The following is a 15,782-nucleotide window of genomic DNA, read 5'->3' as shown; positions in this document are numbered from 1 at the left end:
AGATGGAATTAAAGGCGCGTGACTCCCTAGTGATGCAGTCACACTTTCTCCTTTTAGACAGGTTGACTCTCAAGGTTGGCCTTGAGTCCTGGGATTAAAGGTGTGTGACGCCACCCTCTGGCTGCTCAATGGACTTTGCCTCTTTAAACAGCATTGCTACCTCCATTAAATTTTGTAGTGAACTTCAGAGAATAAGCTTTGTAGTCATTGTGGCTTATACTATGCTAGCAATGGGACCTGAATTTATTTAACCACTCCTTATCAGGATGTTCTTAATTTGCTTGCTATCATTTAGATATGGTGTGTCCCTTAATGATTTGTGTGCTAAAATAGTGTTCCCCAGTGTCACAGTGTTGGGAGTCAGTGGAACGTTTAAGAGGTAATTGAGTCATGAATGGATTAGTGCTTTTGTCAAGAAATTGGGAGTAGATTGTTTACTAGAAGAGTTGCCAGTGGAAAGCTGGACAGCCTCCCCCATCACCATGTGATTCCGATCTTCCACACACATCCCCCTTTACCTCTCCTTTTCTTCCACCTGTGGAGCATCATTTTAGCCATCAGCAGCAGTTCGTAGATGCCACCTCCCTACTCTTGGACCTCTGGAACTGAGAACTAAACATATCTATTTATAAACTTCCCAGCCTCAGGAGTTCTGTTATAGCAGCAGGAAATAGACCAAGTCATCTAGTACAGGTAGGGTCATGCAAGCACTGTGCTGAGCTCCGAGAGTCTTACAGAAGAAGGGGAGGAGGGATTGTACCAGCCAGGGGAGCCATGATGTGGGAAACCCACAGAGACAGCTGACCTGAGCAAGAGCTCATAGATGCTGGGCCAACAGCCAGGAAGTCTGCATGGGACCGACCTGCATGGGCTCTCTGCATGTGTGTGACAATCCTGTAGCTTGAGCTCTTAGTAAGGCTTCTAACAGTGAGATAAGGACCTCTCCCTGGATCTTAGGTGACTTTTGGTAACTTGATCCCTATGCTGGATTACCTGGTCCTGCCTCAAAGTAAGGGGAGGAGCTCGGTTTTGCCTCAACTTGATGTGCCCTATTTTATGCTAGCCCTTGGGAGGCTTGTTCCTTTCTGAATGGAGATGGAGGATATTAGTACTATAGTGTTTCCTATTTCTTAGATCAAAGGTTACGGTATTGCTCATAAAGGGACAGGCAGTAAAAAAGATTAGGCTTTGTGGTCCTGTCTAGTCTTTATTCCAGCCTTTTGGGTTTGCTGCAATAAAACAAAAGCAACCAATCACAATATCTAGGTGCATAAGTGGTGTAGGGTGTCCTTCTTGTTTGTATTGGTTAATGAATAAAGAAACGGCCTTGGCCTGATAGGCCAGAACTTAGGTAGCAGAGAAGACAGAACTGAATCCTGGGAGGAAGAAAGCAGAATCAAGGAGAAGCCATGGATCCTCCACCTGAGACAGACGCCAGTTAGAATCTTTTCCAGTAAGCCACTGCCATATGACGATATACAAATTGATAGGAATGGGTTAAATTAAGATGTAAGAATTAGCCAATAAGAAACTAGAGATAATGGGCCAAGCAGTGTTTCAATGAATACAGATTCTGTGTGGTTATTTTGGGGCTAAGATAGCCGGGTGGCCGGGACGAACAGGCAGGCCCCTCCCTAAAACAATTGGTGCCCAACGTGGGGTAACTGTATAAAGCCTGAGAGAGTTTGGGAAGTAATTCTAGACAGAAAAGAAGAGTTAAGATTGACAGCAGCATTTTTTCAGGTGGGCTCTGCTTGCTAGAGGCAAGTGCTCTCATTTAAGAGATGCTTCCTGACTCAGCTTTAGCTGTAAAACCTTGCAGCTCTTTTAAGAGACCCTGCCATGAAACACTTAAACGGTGTTGATGAAAGGCTGGCCACATGCTTTTCAGTTTTCAGCCATAGCAGGAAAAAAGCCATGCTATTTTAAAATGCTGGCTTTCTGGACCATCCTGCCACTGCAAACTCTGACTCATTCAGGCAGGAGATCCAGCTACAGAGCATTTTAGTATGGTTTGTGAGTGCACTGCTGCAGCTTGCTTGCCGTCAGAGACCTTGAAATGCCATAGAGTTGTGGCAATAAACTGGCTACAGCTGATACCTCTGCCATGAGGCTGGAATCTCAGAAAGCTAAGGAATGGGCTGGATCCAGCCATTAAAGCCATGGCTTTAATCCTCTCCATATTGCTTAGCAAATTAAAGACTCATATGGTCAGAAAAAGAGAGATATACAGTAAAGAGAGATTCAAAAGCAAGGAAAACCTCTAAATGTTTTACAGTGTGTTAAAAATCTATGCAGACTTGGGAGAGAAAAGAAAAAGTCCTTAAAATAAAACATAAAAAGAGTAGTTGGGTCTGGTGGCACACACCTTTAATCCCAGCACTTGGGAGACAGAGACAGGTGGATCTCCGTGAGTTCAAGGTCAGCCTGGTCTACAGAGTGAGTTCTAGAACAGCCTGATCTACAGAGTGAGTTCCAGGACAGCCAAAGATACACAGAGACCCTGTCGCAAAAAGCCAAAAATTAAAAGTAAAAATAAAATAGAGGTTAAAATAAAGTCATGTAAAGATGAAAAATGCACAGAGAGTCTGGATACTGTGTGTTATTGTGCTTTCTTTGAATTGTTTGAATGCTGAGGAAGGAGCAACAGCTGCTAAAAGATATTTGCTTATAAATGTTGCTGAGTTAATCCTATAGGTTTTTGAAAATAGCTTGACTTCAAAGTCGAAGTCAAAAGATATGTTACTTTAAAGAAGAGGTTTTGCTTTTGTTTCCACAGAAAATGAGAGGCTGTGGATTCATTCTGAGTTAAGAAAAATCAGGTTTGATCAAGGAAGACCACCTGAAAAATCTCCGGTAGAAATGGATGACCCAGATGTCTGAGTTCTACAACCAGAACAGATTCAAGACTGCTGCCTGAGATGATCAAGACTCACTGGATACTCAAGTCAGGACTTAATCATAATTTTATATTTTCTTTAGGTCCCCATAAGATTATTAGCACCCCAAACAGCAGGAAGTGGCCTGGAAAACTACACCCACATTCCCCCAAAATGGATTATGGATATTTTTTTGTTTTGAATGTTGGTTACAAGTTGTTATGGATAATGGCCAGGAAAAAAGTTAAACAAAGGACATTAGATTCAGAGGTCTTTTTTTTTAAAAAAAAAAAAAAGAGGGGGAAGTGGTGTGGGACAATGGTCTGTATTCTGTCAATTATATTTTAAATAAATGCTGATTGGTCAGTAGCCAGGCAGGAAGTATAGGTGGGACAACCGGACAGGAACTAGAGGTCAAGGAGAAAAGGAGAATTCTGGGAAGAGGAAAGTTTTGGTACGCAGTCCTGACCCAGCCACAGAGCAAGCAAGATGTGACTGCTTCACTGAATAAAGTACTGAGCCACGTGGCTAGGTTAGACAAAACTAATGGGCTAATATAAGTTATAAGAGTAAATAAGAAATCTGAGCTACTAGGCTAATCAGTTTATAGCTAATGTAGACCTCTGTGTGATTTCCCTGGGACTTAATGATTACAGGAACCGGGCAGGCCAGAAAACTCAGTCAACAGATAAGCACAGCTATGCTCTACTAAAAGTTTATTTACAGACTCAAGAATCTAAAATAGAGGTGGACATGATGACTCATGCCTAAAATCTCAGGACTTAGGAAGCTGAGGCAGGCCGATTGCCATGAGTTCAAGGCCTGCCTGAGCTGAAGGAGGAGACCCTGTCTCAAAGGGTTAAAATTAGTTTTAGTATACACCCCATATGTAAACAGATAGCAGCCTGGATTTGCCATATGGGTCCTAGTTGGCCAATTCTGCCTTTAAGGGACAATTCCTACAGGATCCTACAGTGAGGAGGTACTGTTCTATCTTTACTTTGTCTGGGTGGGAACAGTTACAAAGTGGTTAGGTGAACCTTACCGGAGTTCCACAGGCCGTAACATTAGAACCCTTACAAATAATGAGTGGAGAACCTTACACATGGTCCACAGAGACAGTGACATAACACACACCTTTATAATACTTTCCATCCATTTCTTTCACAGGCACTTATTGAACTATAAGGCCATTACAGTGCTAGACCCATCAAGAGAATTCCGCAGTTTTCTTGTGAACAGGTTTAAGTTGCCTTTAAGCTATAAAATGATAGCTGCCAAGTGGTGGTGGCGCATGCCTTTAATCCCAGCACTCGGGAGGCAGAGGCAGACAGATCTCTGAGAGTTTGAGGACAGCCTGGTCTACAGAACGAGTTCCAGGACAGGCTCCACAGAGAAACCCTGTCTCAAAAAACAAAACCAAAAACACACACAAAAAAAGATCTAAAATGATGGCTTAGATAATATGTCAGCAGAAAAAAAAAACAGTGTCTTGGTTTTATACCATGTTGATCCCCCTTAAAAGTCTTTTAAGTAGCTGTTTCTGGAACTATGCCTTTGTGAAAGGCTAAGAGACTGGAGCTTGATAATCACAAGACTTGGACTTTGGGTCTTAGGACCATAACACCAACATCAGAACCAGATGTGCTGACATTTTTTGGAGACATGCAATCAAATGTCTAATCACTCCAGACAGGGACTGAGGACAGAGCAAAGTACGATTCTGCTCAAGTCTTGCCTGGCCAACTACCTAGTCTATTGGGTTTAGTTATGGAGCATGGGAGGGGTTACTTGTAGAAGGCCGCAACCACACTCTCCACCATAGATGGTGCTGCACCGCCAGGTGAGCTAGAAAGCTCACACGTGTTGGTATTTTTCCACTACTCCCAAGGTATCACCTGGGACTGGGAGCAATTGACCAATCCAAGAGTGACACGTCCAAAGCAGGGTCTGTTTCCTATATAAGGGATGGGTTCCATCTTATCTGGGTCTCCGCCATGTTGGCTGATGCCCGCTCTCCCAAGGGGCATTAAAGCTTTACTGCAGAAGTATCCTATGTGTACCGCATGGTTCTTGCTGGCGAGACGGTAGCGCGGGACATCTGGTGCATCTGGTGCCATACCCGGGAAGAAAAAGAAGAACTTTGCACCACCGGAGACCCCTTGGACACAAGGAGGATTCAGAACTGCAGGCATGCATGCTTAGAGAGGTACGCTCTAAAGTCCAGAGAGCATATCAGAAACTGAGCAGCAGTGGGAGGTTGTGCGCGCACCCAGATAAGTTAAAAAATGACCCTCCGGTAAAGAATGGGGGAGACAGAAAAGAAAATAAGTTAAAAAGGACCCCCCAGTGATTTTAAAAAAGTAAAAATGGGGGAGAAGGCTGATTTACAAGGTCAAAAGCTTTATGTTATGTTGTTTGTGTTGTCTGTTGTGTACTGGATAGGAGAAAGATATTTAAATTTAGAAACTGCTAAGGATATGATGTTTTGGAGGAGAGGTTCTGTTTTCGCCTCCACGGAGGATGGGAGCCTAAGTATGTGCTTGAGATCCACGTGGTTTGAATCACCGAGACCTCCTGAAATGTTGTAGTGTATACCCCTAAGAATGCAACGGCCCAATAACAGCAGGAAGCAGCCAAGAGACTAACGACGCCCAAATTCCCTAAAAGATTAAATGAGGTCCTTTCAAGCCTGCTTCTCTGAGTTCAGCTTTGCTCCATGCACCGGTTTGGGCGCGGAGTGGGTGCAGCTGGGGCTGGAGGGCGGCTGGAGCGGAGCTTTGCTCTGTGGCTATGGTGGGGAGAACGTTGCGCCGGCTCAGTTGGTGCCTGGCCTGGAGGATGTCACAGCGGTGCCACAGGCAGCCGGGCCAGAAGGCTTACAATGTACCTAAAACTGTGCTGGTCTCTGAGGGTAAAATGGCTCTGGTTCCATTTGGCTATGCTAAACGATGCTGACTTCAGGCAGGGCTGGTCGTATTTATCATAATAAAAGCGCAATTAAGGTTTAAATGCAGTAAACAGGCAGTACCGTATTACATCTACATAGTGCGACTTAAGTTTTTAAGAACTGCTTAGCATTTTAAGAACTCAAGTCCTCCTGAAAGATTGCTGTGTATACGCTTGGCTTGTCTGGTGTTTCGGGATCCACAGGGAGATGGATGCAAAGGGCCCTTGGATTTTGGGGTGATTGGGTTGGCTGGATCTATGAGAGTTTACAGCCGCTTTTGCTGTGGCACAGGTGTTGAGAGTTTGCTAGTAGGAAAGCGGCCCTGGTCACCGCCTCTCCCATAGGCCACTTGAGCCGCAGCAGCTCTGGCGCGGACCTTGAGATGTTGCCGCATGTGCCGCCTCGGTCTGAGTGTCGGCTCCCGCCACACTCCGCCACCAACACAGCCGCGGGGAAGGCAGGGGCGCCTGGGGATGGAGCCACCACTTCCTGGCCTGGGACACGCGGAGCCGCGCAGCGAGCAGGCCCAGGGCCGCACACAGCCCTTGGATGGCGGGCGGGCTCTGGAGCCCGAGGCCACCATACCAGCAAGAAATACGGGAGCCAATAAATCTTAAATCTAATATCAACAAACAGAGACCTGTAGATCTCTAAGTTCAAGACTAGCCTACTTCCAGTACTGACTGTGCTAAATTTTTACACTGAGTTTTTTAATTCTCTTAAATGTTATTTTGGGAGATGTTTTTTTTTTCTAGAAATGCTGACATACATCTATTGACATTCATGCTGTGGATTCATCTGTCCAGAGGCCTGAGGACAAAGCCTCTGCTATGGAGCTGTCTGACCTGATTGCTGCAGAGCTGGCAGGTTCCTGAGGGATGGGCCAGCTCCTGCCCTTGGTCTGTCAGTTATTGCTATACTATTGTTGCTGTACATTACAATGTTGTTATTGCTGTGCCATTGCTATGCTGCTGAATTTTCCCCTTGATTTGTCAGTTATTGCTTGCTATCAGTTTCCCTTATCCTGTCAGTTATTTCTGCTAAACACTATGGGTATCTTCAAGACAGGTTACAAAATGCCATGGTTATTCAAATTAAGAATTGGATAAATATCTATTTAAACAAAAGGGGGGGAATAATAAAGGAACTGCCCCCGATGCTCTGTTCATTATACATTTTTTAAATGGCAGCACGGCCTATATCATAAAAAACAAAGACCCTCAATCAGTTATCTACCACAGTGGCTACAGCCCTGGATCAGCAGACTACCATAGATACATCTATTAGAGATAAAATAATGGTTCTTAATCAAATAATTAACCTAGTACAAAAACAGGTGGATATCTTATGGCAGCTGCCCAATTGGACTGTAAATGGAAAACTCCAGCCTTATGTGTGACCAGTGTACCATATGAGAACTTTATAAAAGTGGCTAACTTGTCCCGAGAATTGTCTTTGTATCTTGCAGGAGAATTTTGATGATTTGCTGTCCTCCTTGAGACGGTCCATCGTGACAATCAACTCCACGCGGGTAGACATAAGCTTGGACGAATAATTCCAGTCCTGGATTGTGTCCTTCATCCCCTACTTCAAAGAATGGGTGGGGGTTGAAGTGTTTTGGAACGGTCCTACGCTATGGAATAGTGTTTCTCCTCTGGATGGTCTGCTGACTCTAATCCCAAAGTCTGAGGGACAAAGTGGTTTTTGCACAGCGCTGGCTGCCCTAGAACAGGGAGCCTCTACTGATGTGTGGTTATCTATGTTAAAGCAGTAAGGTTTAAGCCAACCAGCTCCTGCACCCCTAGGACTGTGGTCCATGGCACAGGGTGGAGTGCTTGGCTTAGCTAGCCCTGAAGGTTGTCGAGCTGAAAAGCATCGCACAGAGAATGGCCCTCTCTGAGAGATAAGTCGCTCTGCATAAGGGTTTCCTGCCGTATATTCCCTTTCCCAGAAAATTGGCAGAGGGCAGGCAGGATAGGTTCCAGGTGTCATGAACCTAGGGGCAGATTCCGTGTAAGCCCATTTTAATGTTTCTATTTTGGGAAGTGCGACCTCTATCTTTACCTTCCGAGGGAGTTGCCTTTCTGCAAAGAAGTAAAATTAGGGGGAGATGTAGAAGGCCGCAACCACACTCTCCACCATAGATGGCGCTGCACCACCAGGTGAGCTAGAAAGCTCACACGTGTTGGTATTTTTCCACTACTCCCAAGGTATCACCTGGGACTGGGAGCAATTGACCAATCCAAGAGTGACACGTCCAAAGCAGGGTCTGTTTCCTATATAAGGGATGGGTTCCATCTTATCTGGGTCTCCGCCATGTTGGCTGATGCCCGCTCTCCCAAGGGGCATTAAAGCTTTACTGCAGAAGTATCCTATGTGTACCGTGTGGTTCTTGCTGGCGAGACGGTAGCGCGGGACATCTGGTGCAGTTACTTAGAGGAGTGTGGGTGAGTCCAAAGCAGCCACCGTTGGGGAATATTATTTTAAGGTGTGTGTCTTTTGTTTATGCTGTATTTGTTTAACTCTGCGAGGCTGTGATTCTTTGTCTGTCTCAAACATCAGAGGGTCCTAATAAAGAGCTGGATGGCCAACAGCAAGGATAGGCGGGGTTGGCAGGCAGAGAGAATAAATAAGAGAAATGAGGAAGAGGAGGAACGAGAGAACTAGGGGAGGAAAACATCAGGGGCTAGCCACCCAGTCAACCACGGAGTAAGAGTAAGATTTACAGGAATAAGAGAATGGGGAAAGCCCAGAGGCAATAGGTAGCTGGGTTAATTTAAACTGAGAAAAGCTGGCTAAAAATAAGCCAAGCTAAGGGCAGGCATTTATAAGTAATAATAAACCTCTGTGTGTGATTTATCTGGGAGCTGGGCAGCAGGCCCCTAAAACACCAAAAGAGTAAAGAGGAAAAAAAAAAACACTACAAGCCACACCACCAGAAAGTCTCAGCTCTGCCACCATGTTGACTTTTCCAACCTGCATAGAGAGAGTCCCCACTTCAGTTAACCATCCACACTCTCTACTAGCTAACGCCTCATGAGCCACATACAGTGATGGCATGATGTACCCATGTATCGCTGGCCAGAAGACTCAGGAGGAAGTGGTAACAGTCTGATGGCCCTCCCCATCCCCTCCTCTGGAGACTGTTAGGCTCTGAGGACATCTTTCTAGAACACATTCTAACCCAAATGTAGCAGCAAAAATGGAGGGGCCATACGCATTGAGACACTGGAACAGTCCTGGGACTTCCATGATCCATGACAAAAGATTCCTCAGTTTCAGGGTAATGTCCTGCAGCTGATAAAGCTGGACTGTGTGCCCAATTACAGTCAGAAATATTGCAATAGTTTTTCCTGAATTTGTATTTACTTCTAACCAAGAAACAGCAGCATGCTAATGTTTAACAGTTTTCAAAAAGGAGAAAGTTGTGCTCATTTAAATAAGTATGCATATTTAAATAAGTGCCTTAATTTCGGCACTCACAAAGTTGAGTCAGTAAGACTGCCCTGAGTTCAAGACCAACTTGGGCAACATAAAAAGAACCTTCCTGCAACAAGTCTCTGCATAATACCTAAATATGAGGATATCTGCTAACTATAAAGCTTTTTATAAAAGATTGCTTTCTCCATATTCTGCAAAAGGAGGCAGAATGAAATGTCATCCTATTAGAAGACTTGTAGTGTGGTAAACGCAGAAGTGATTTAGAAGGACAACGTGCAGGCCCCGACTAACCTTCCACCTCAGACTTCAGGTTCTCTTACCAAAATTTATGGTCCGTGTGTGCTGTTCCCATCGCACGGTTTTCCTCAGCCTTTTCTCTAGGAAATGAGAAAACTTTTTCTGTAACTCCTCAGCAATTAAAATAGTTCAGATTTTAATGACGTTCCACCCAGATCTTGCAAGCCAGGCTTGATTCAGCTGTTGGCATACTGAGAAAATACTACAGTTTGTATACATTCTCATGGCAACGGATATGCAGTTCCCTGCTGGACTGGTTCACTCTTGGGGTTTATTCGCTATGATAGCCTAAAAGTAGAAGCACTGTCCCCACAGAAAGCACACAAACACCTCAACATCCTACATTTGAAATGAAAGTCTGAGTGGAGTTTTCTTTCTGTCCTGTGTAAACGGACGATCACAGATGCTCGAACAGGTCATGCTGAAATGCAGGAGACTACCGTGCACCCCTCTGGCACTCCCCCTTAACAGTGACTATTTTCCCCTACAACATTTACTTTGTATCTAGTAATATCTTAGACTGGATTTTTGTCTGAACTATCGCGATTCAACATTTTTTAGCTTATCTTGTAAGCGTGGCAAGTGACTTCACACACGTTCTTTCATCGCTGACCATTAGAATTCTTGTTTGTTCTTTAGTGAAGATACTGGGTGACCTTTGTTGGTGTTGTATTAATGTGACGACTAAGGGTATTTTCTAAATTGGAAAAAAAAAACGAACACATAGAAAGAAGTACTGGTAACAACTATTTTATAAATACGTGGCTGTATTTTTCTTCACATCCAGCAAATGTATTGAATAGAATTCAGATATAGTCTTCGCAGACTCACACAGTTCCAAGATTTTCAAACACAAATTTACACTGGTACCAAAACGGGCAAGATAATGAAGGCACAGGCTCACTTTGTATCAATAAAGGACACCGAACACAGTCGGGAGGCACTAATGACATAAGCAAAGAACGTCAATCGAAAAAAGCAAGCCTTAAAAGTCTTCGGTAACTTCTCTCCCTTTTACATTTGGCAATAGATAGATAGATAGATAGACAGACAGACAGATAAACAGATATTTTAATACCTCACAAAGAAAAAAATAAATAAGAGATGGTACATTAAAATTTCAAGTTGTTTGTCATTAATCTTTAGAAATAAAAGGGATGAAACCAAAAGAGAACACAGCTTTCTATAGTCTTAGATAACCCTTCCCTGCTAAGGCTCATGTGTGTCTGTGTAGAAATGCCAGCTCTAACTGAAGATTTAAGATAGTTGCTGACATGGTCCCCCAGTACTAAAAGATCATTTCACAAAAAAACAACTATCTTGGTTTCCACTGTAAGTCAAATTTGAATATGTAAAGATGATCAAAAAATTAAAGAAAAAATATATTCTAGCTTCCCAGTAAGAAACAGATTACATAGTTAGACTGCAGTGGCAAGAAATAAACTTTAAAATTGAAGCACGTTTCTCTCCTCTACGCCTGCAAACTAAGAAGGAAAACAGCTGTTTTCTTTACGGATGACCACATCACTCCCAGGACGCACCAGCAGCTCATTTCGCGAGACAAAAACATCAGGTTTTTACTTACATCTGAGGGTGCCAAAGAGATTGGCACTTACAACCGCCCCATTGCAAACATGACAAAAAGGAACGAAACCAGAGCATCGTTCCAGGATTCATAGCTGCTTGCTTCCTGTGGGTCGATACCACCCCTTGGAAGGTTAGATGTGGCCATCGTGGAGAACGCCACTTTACCTGTAAGCCTAGGTCTACATCTGCAGAAATAACATGGACATAGTTCGGCAGATAGGTAGGAGTTATTTTTAAGGTTTTTCTTAGAAAGTTAATTTTGAGAGCATTTCCCAAGCCCTTCAAACTATAAACATCTTGATAATTTCTCCTTTTTTTCATTAAAATCTAAGGAGGTTTGAAAAACTACTTCCAAGTCTAAGCAATACGGGAGCTGATACAACATTGGTTCACAATTGTTACTTGTCAGCAGGTTGTGATAAATCTCTGCATGCTTGAAAATGATAATGAATACTTATAGAACTATCTTAAGTTGGGTGGGTTTGGGTGGGTTTTTTCCTCTTCTCTTTAAAAACAACCCCTCTTCACTTATGACACCACAGTGTGTATATATACTATATAGTTCGTATACTATAAAGTTCATTTCCATGCTTATTACATAAAAAATAGCTATCAGAAATGTCAGTCTATCATCAGTTGATACATATCCAACTCACTACAGAAAGGAAAAGAAAACAAAAAAAATCTGAAGTAATTAAAGCTTACAATACAATTGTTTTCCTTTTTTTTTGTTTGTTTGTTTGTTTGTCTGTTTTCCCTGCTTGTCTGAATTTTTGGGTGGTTCGTCTGTGCTTTGCCGCAAGCTGATTCCCAGGTTAATGGCCTCCAAGGAGATTTGAAAGGAAGCCCGTAGACTTCTTACTGTTCTGTGCTTCTGTGTCTTGGTCTTGTGTTAGTCCCAGTTCACTCTCAATTTGATCGAGCTCTGCCTGGTCAAGTAGTTCAAAGTCATCACCGTCTTCGGTGTCTGTGTCCTCTCCTATAGTGGGTGCGGCCTGAGCAAGAGCCTGCTGGGCCCCGTCGAGCTGGTCCTTGATGGCAGCAGTCATTGCCGCTGTGATGACATCACCAGCCAGGTTGCTCACCAGGTGAAGGGCTTGGTCACTGTTCAGAGGAAGAGAAAGGCCAGCTGCTGACCGGCCGCCTTTGCTTGGTCTGTGCCCACCGTCCAGCTGGTGCTTTCTTCTCTTGAGCTCGGCGGGTAAGCCAAGGCTTAACTCATCCTCATCGTTCGTTCCCGTGCCATTTTCCAGAGACGGAAAATCTGAAAGATCTCGAGAGAAAACCTCCTCACTGGGCCGGTCAAGGTCTGTAAAATGTGTAACAGAGATTCACGCATGAGTGCCAGAAGACATTTGAAGTTTGCGTTGTCTAAAATGACTGAGACCTCTGAGCAACTTCGCATTCATCCGGCTTCCTCGGTCTACCAGAATCATTCTAACCTACATATTGGACCCCTGCTGACTCTATGGCAGTATCTCTCAGCAAGAAGACAAACACTGTACGTCCTTCCTTACCTTTGGGTTTCCTATTGCATGAAATAGTGTATGCAAAGACAATAAACTTTGCCTACTATTAGCCATGGGCTTTAACTAAACTTTCGGAGTTTCTGATACTCCTCATTGTCGATTTGATTGGACTTAAAATTACCTAGGAGACACACCTCTGGGCATGTCCATGAAGATGTTTCCAGGGAGATTTAACAGGGAGGGAAGACCCACCCTGATTGTGGTCTGCAACTTCTCAAGAACTAAGTCCACGAGACTGGATTGAATAAAAGGAGGAAGCAAGCTGAGCACCAGGATGCATTTATACCTGCTTCCTGACTGCAGGCACAATGTGACCATCGGCTTCATGTTCTCGCCACTGCAGCTACAGCAGCACTTGCCACCATGCTTTCTTACCTTGACCTAAGCTCTAAGCCCAAATCCAGGCTTTTCTGAGTTCATCGACAGGGGCTTTGTCACAGCAATGGGTAACGGAACTAATATAGTGTTCATCATAATAATTGCATCCTTCCTGAAGATGGTAACTATCTTTTAAAAGATATATATATATGTGTATATATATATATGATTTATTTATTATGTATACAGTGTTCTGTCTGCATTTACCCATGCAGGCCAGAAGAGGGCACCAGCTCTCATCATAGATGGTTGTGAGCCACCACGAGGTTGCTGGAAATTGAACTCAGGAAGAGCAGCCAGGGCTCTTAACGACTGAGCCATCTCCCTAGCCCATATGGTAATTATCTTAAATCAAAGAAGATATATATGATCATGGAACAGAAACTATGTCACAGTGCTTTCAAGGTTCACAATGCTATAGCAAGTATCAGTACTTCAGTCAATTTTAAATCCAAGCAACATTCCATTGTGCAAATACTCCACATTATTTACCCACTAGGTGGCTGACAGAATTGGAGTACTGTTACATTTATCCAATACCAATAAAAGTCAGAGAACCCAGGCACATCAGCTTACCATCAGAAGTGTCTGTCTGTGGAGTGTACCCTTCTGAAAGGTTGAAGGTCCCATTATCAGTCCAAGATACTTCGGACACGTCTGTGTCAGACACAGATAACTCTTTGGCAGCAACAGTGAGGCTAATCTGTGTCAAGAGAAATAGCCGTGGCACATTTTAAACTCAAGAAGACCCTTTAAAGAGTCCATATTAACCCGCTAAATTTTAAAATAAAAAATGAGCACTTCTTCCTTTGGGATTATCCAACCATCTTGAAAAACAGGATAACCCGGGTTATATATAAGTCTATTAGAACAATCATTGTACTTTCTGTAAATAAATGGCCGAACCACACAGACACAAATTGACCAAAAATACCTTAGGACAAAGAGCTGAAAAGTCTAATTCACTGTCATCCTTGGGACTTTTTTCTTTATCTGTTGCTGTTGAGGGGAAAAAAGGGAAGCATTTAGTTTCCTTCCAAACTCAGGATATAGTGCATTTATTTTAATATATTCTCCTCACATCCAACCTTCTAGCCCTTCCCTATAGCTGTCTGTACTGAAGAAATTTCACATATTTGCAAACAATTGCTTTCCAGGGGAAATGATGGACATCTACGTTCTTATAGCACCAGCCAGCAGCAGCAGCCCTGGGGACTCAGGGGCAATACAGGCTCTCGGCCGCTATCCTAGACTTCCTTTGTGGTCGGGCCCATACTCTATGCTGCATGCTCCTTCAGGTCATTCTGCTGCATACTATAGTCTGAGAAACTCTAAAGCCATAGTTAGATGGATGGATGGATAGATAGATAGATAGATGATAGATGATAGATGGATAGATGATAAATAATGATAGATATAGATATATTTTATATATTATATATGATATTTAATTTTTAAAATCACACTGGAACCACCCCTTTTCTTTCCTTTATTAATTCAGTCTGCTCTTACATGGCGCCCACACTTACCCTTACCCCTGACATTTTCAATAATCCAACTCAAATTAAAACAAAGTGCATCACAAGAAACAAAACAGAGCTGTTGAAGCCCTTTCTCCTTCCCCTGCCAATGTGTGTGCTCTGCGATCTATTTATGCTTTTGTTCACTGACAGCTTCATATTTGGGTGCAGTGGATTTCAACCCTTCACGTCCCTGTCACCCCGTCTCCTCCCCATCCTCCTGCTGAAGCCCTTCTTCCCCACGTGTCTCCTTCCTCCTTTCTTGCCGTCATTGCGTGTGACCCGAGCTTAATCAGGGATACCTGCATGAGCACGGGGGTGGGGGAAGTTATATACTGAAACATGGACAACTTATCAGTGCTACACTGCTCAGAAAGTGACACCCTTCCTGCAGCCATTGCTAGCTGTCAATCACACCTCAGAGAAGGGTGGGAACTCATGAGCCCTTCTCCCTTCCAGGACAGAATGCTGACAGTCGCAGTCCAGTGTGTTTCTTGGGTAGGGGGCCTCTGTTTCATTGGGACTCCTGACTGGAGCTACTGTCCCGCAGTGGTGCCCCCAGCCTCTGACTCTCAAAACCTTTCCATGCCCTCTTGGCCACTAGGAACATGCACAGTGCATAGTTTAAAATTTACTTAGTTGTACGTTTGAGAAAAGAATAAATCCTATATAGGGAAACCTACACAGGTCACACTCGGGTGGGCTGACTTTACCGGCACCACTGAGGGAAAAGTCTCATTTCCCGCCGGGAACTAAGGCTCAAGCTGTACCTACCCGATCGCTCGCGTTTCTTCTGGGCAATATATTCTCCGATTCCAAAATCTAGTTTCAATAGGATGGACTTGATTTTGCTGTAGATTTTTTGTCCAATATCATTACATTTAAACAGTGGACACAGAAAAGCAAACAGTACTGAAATATAAAGAAGAAAATCACACAGGTAAAGGGTTTGATTTGAATGCTTACATTTTAGTATGTTACAAGATACTGCTTAATTCATGGGGGAAATAGCAACTTTCTTCTTAGGGTAACCCCTCCATCAAATAAGTTTTCTATTGTTACTCTATGATGAAAACACACACACACACACACACACACACACACACACACACACACTCACACTCATGGCTATTGTTTTTAAACTTGGTATTAGGTTGATTTTTTTTCCCTCTTAATTGTTTACCTTGAAAATTGAAGCTCT

At 43.5% G+C, this 15,782-nt stretch overlaps 1 protein-coding gene across 3 annotated transcripts in view; it reads right to left on the bottom strand.

The window, feature by feature from the left end:
- Positions 1–10,301: 10,301 nt before the first annotated feature.
- Positions 10,302–15,782, bottom strand: part of Retreg1 (reticulophagy regulator 1) — a 157,929-nt gene continuing 152,448 nt past the window's right edge. For all 3 annotated transcript variants that reach the window (XM_085676598.2, XM_085676599.2, XM_048457004.3), the window contains 4 exons: positions 15,356–15,493; positions 13,996–14,060; positions 13,638–13,764; positions 10,302–12,463 (listed from right to left, as the gene is read on the bottom strand). In XM_085676598.2, coding sequence (XP_085532724.2) covers positions 11,970–12,463; positions 13,638–13,764; positions 13,996–14,060; positions 15,356–15,493 — 824 coding nt within the window. In that variant the 3' untranslated portion in view covers positions 10,302–11,969. The remainder of the gene's footprint in view (positions 12,464–13,637; positions 13,765–13,995; positions 14,061–15,355; positions 15,494–15,782) is intronic.

Source organism: Myodes glareolus, chromosome 15 (genome assembly GCF_982192425.1).
Source record: "Myodes glareolus chromosome 15, mMyoGla1.1, whole genome shotgun sequence".
In the NCBI taxonomy this organism is placed as follows: domain Eukaryota; kingdom Metazoa; phylum Chordata; class Mammalia; order Rodentia; family Cricetidae; genus Myodes; species Myodes glareolus.
This window is presented reverse-complemented; position numbering and strand designations above follow the sequence as displayed.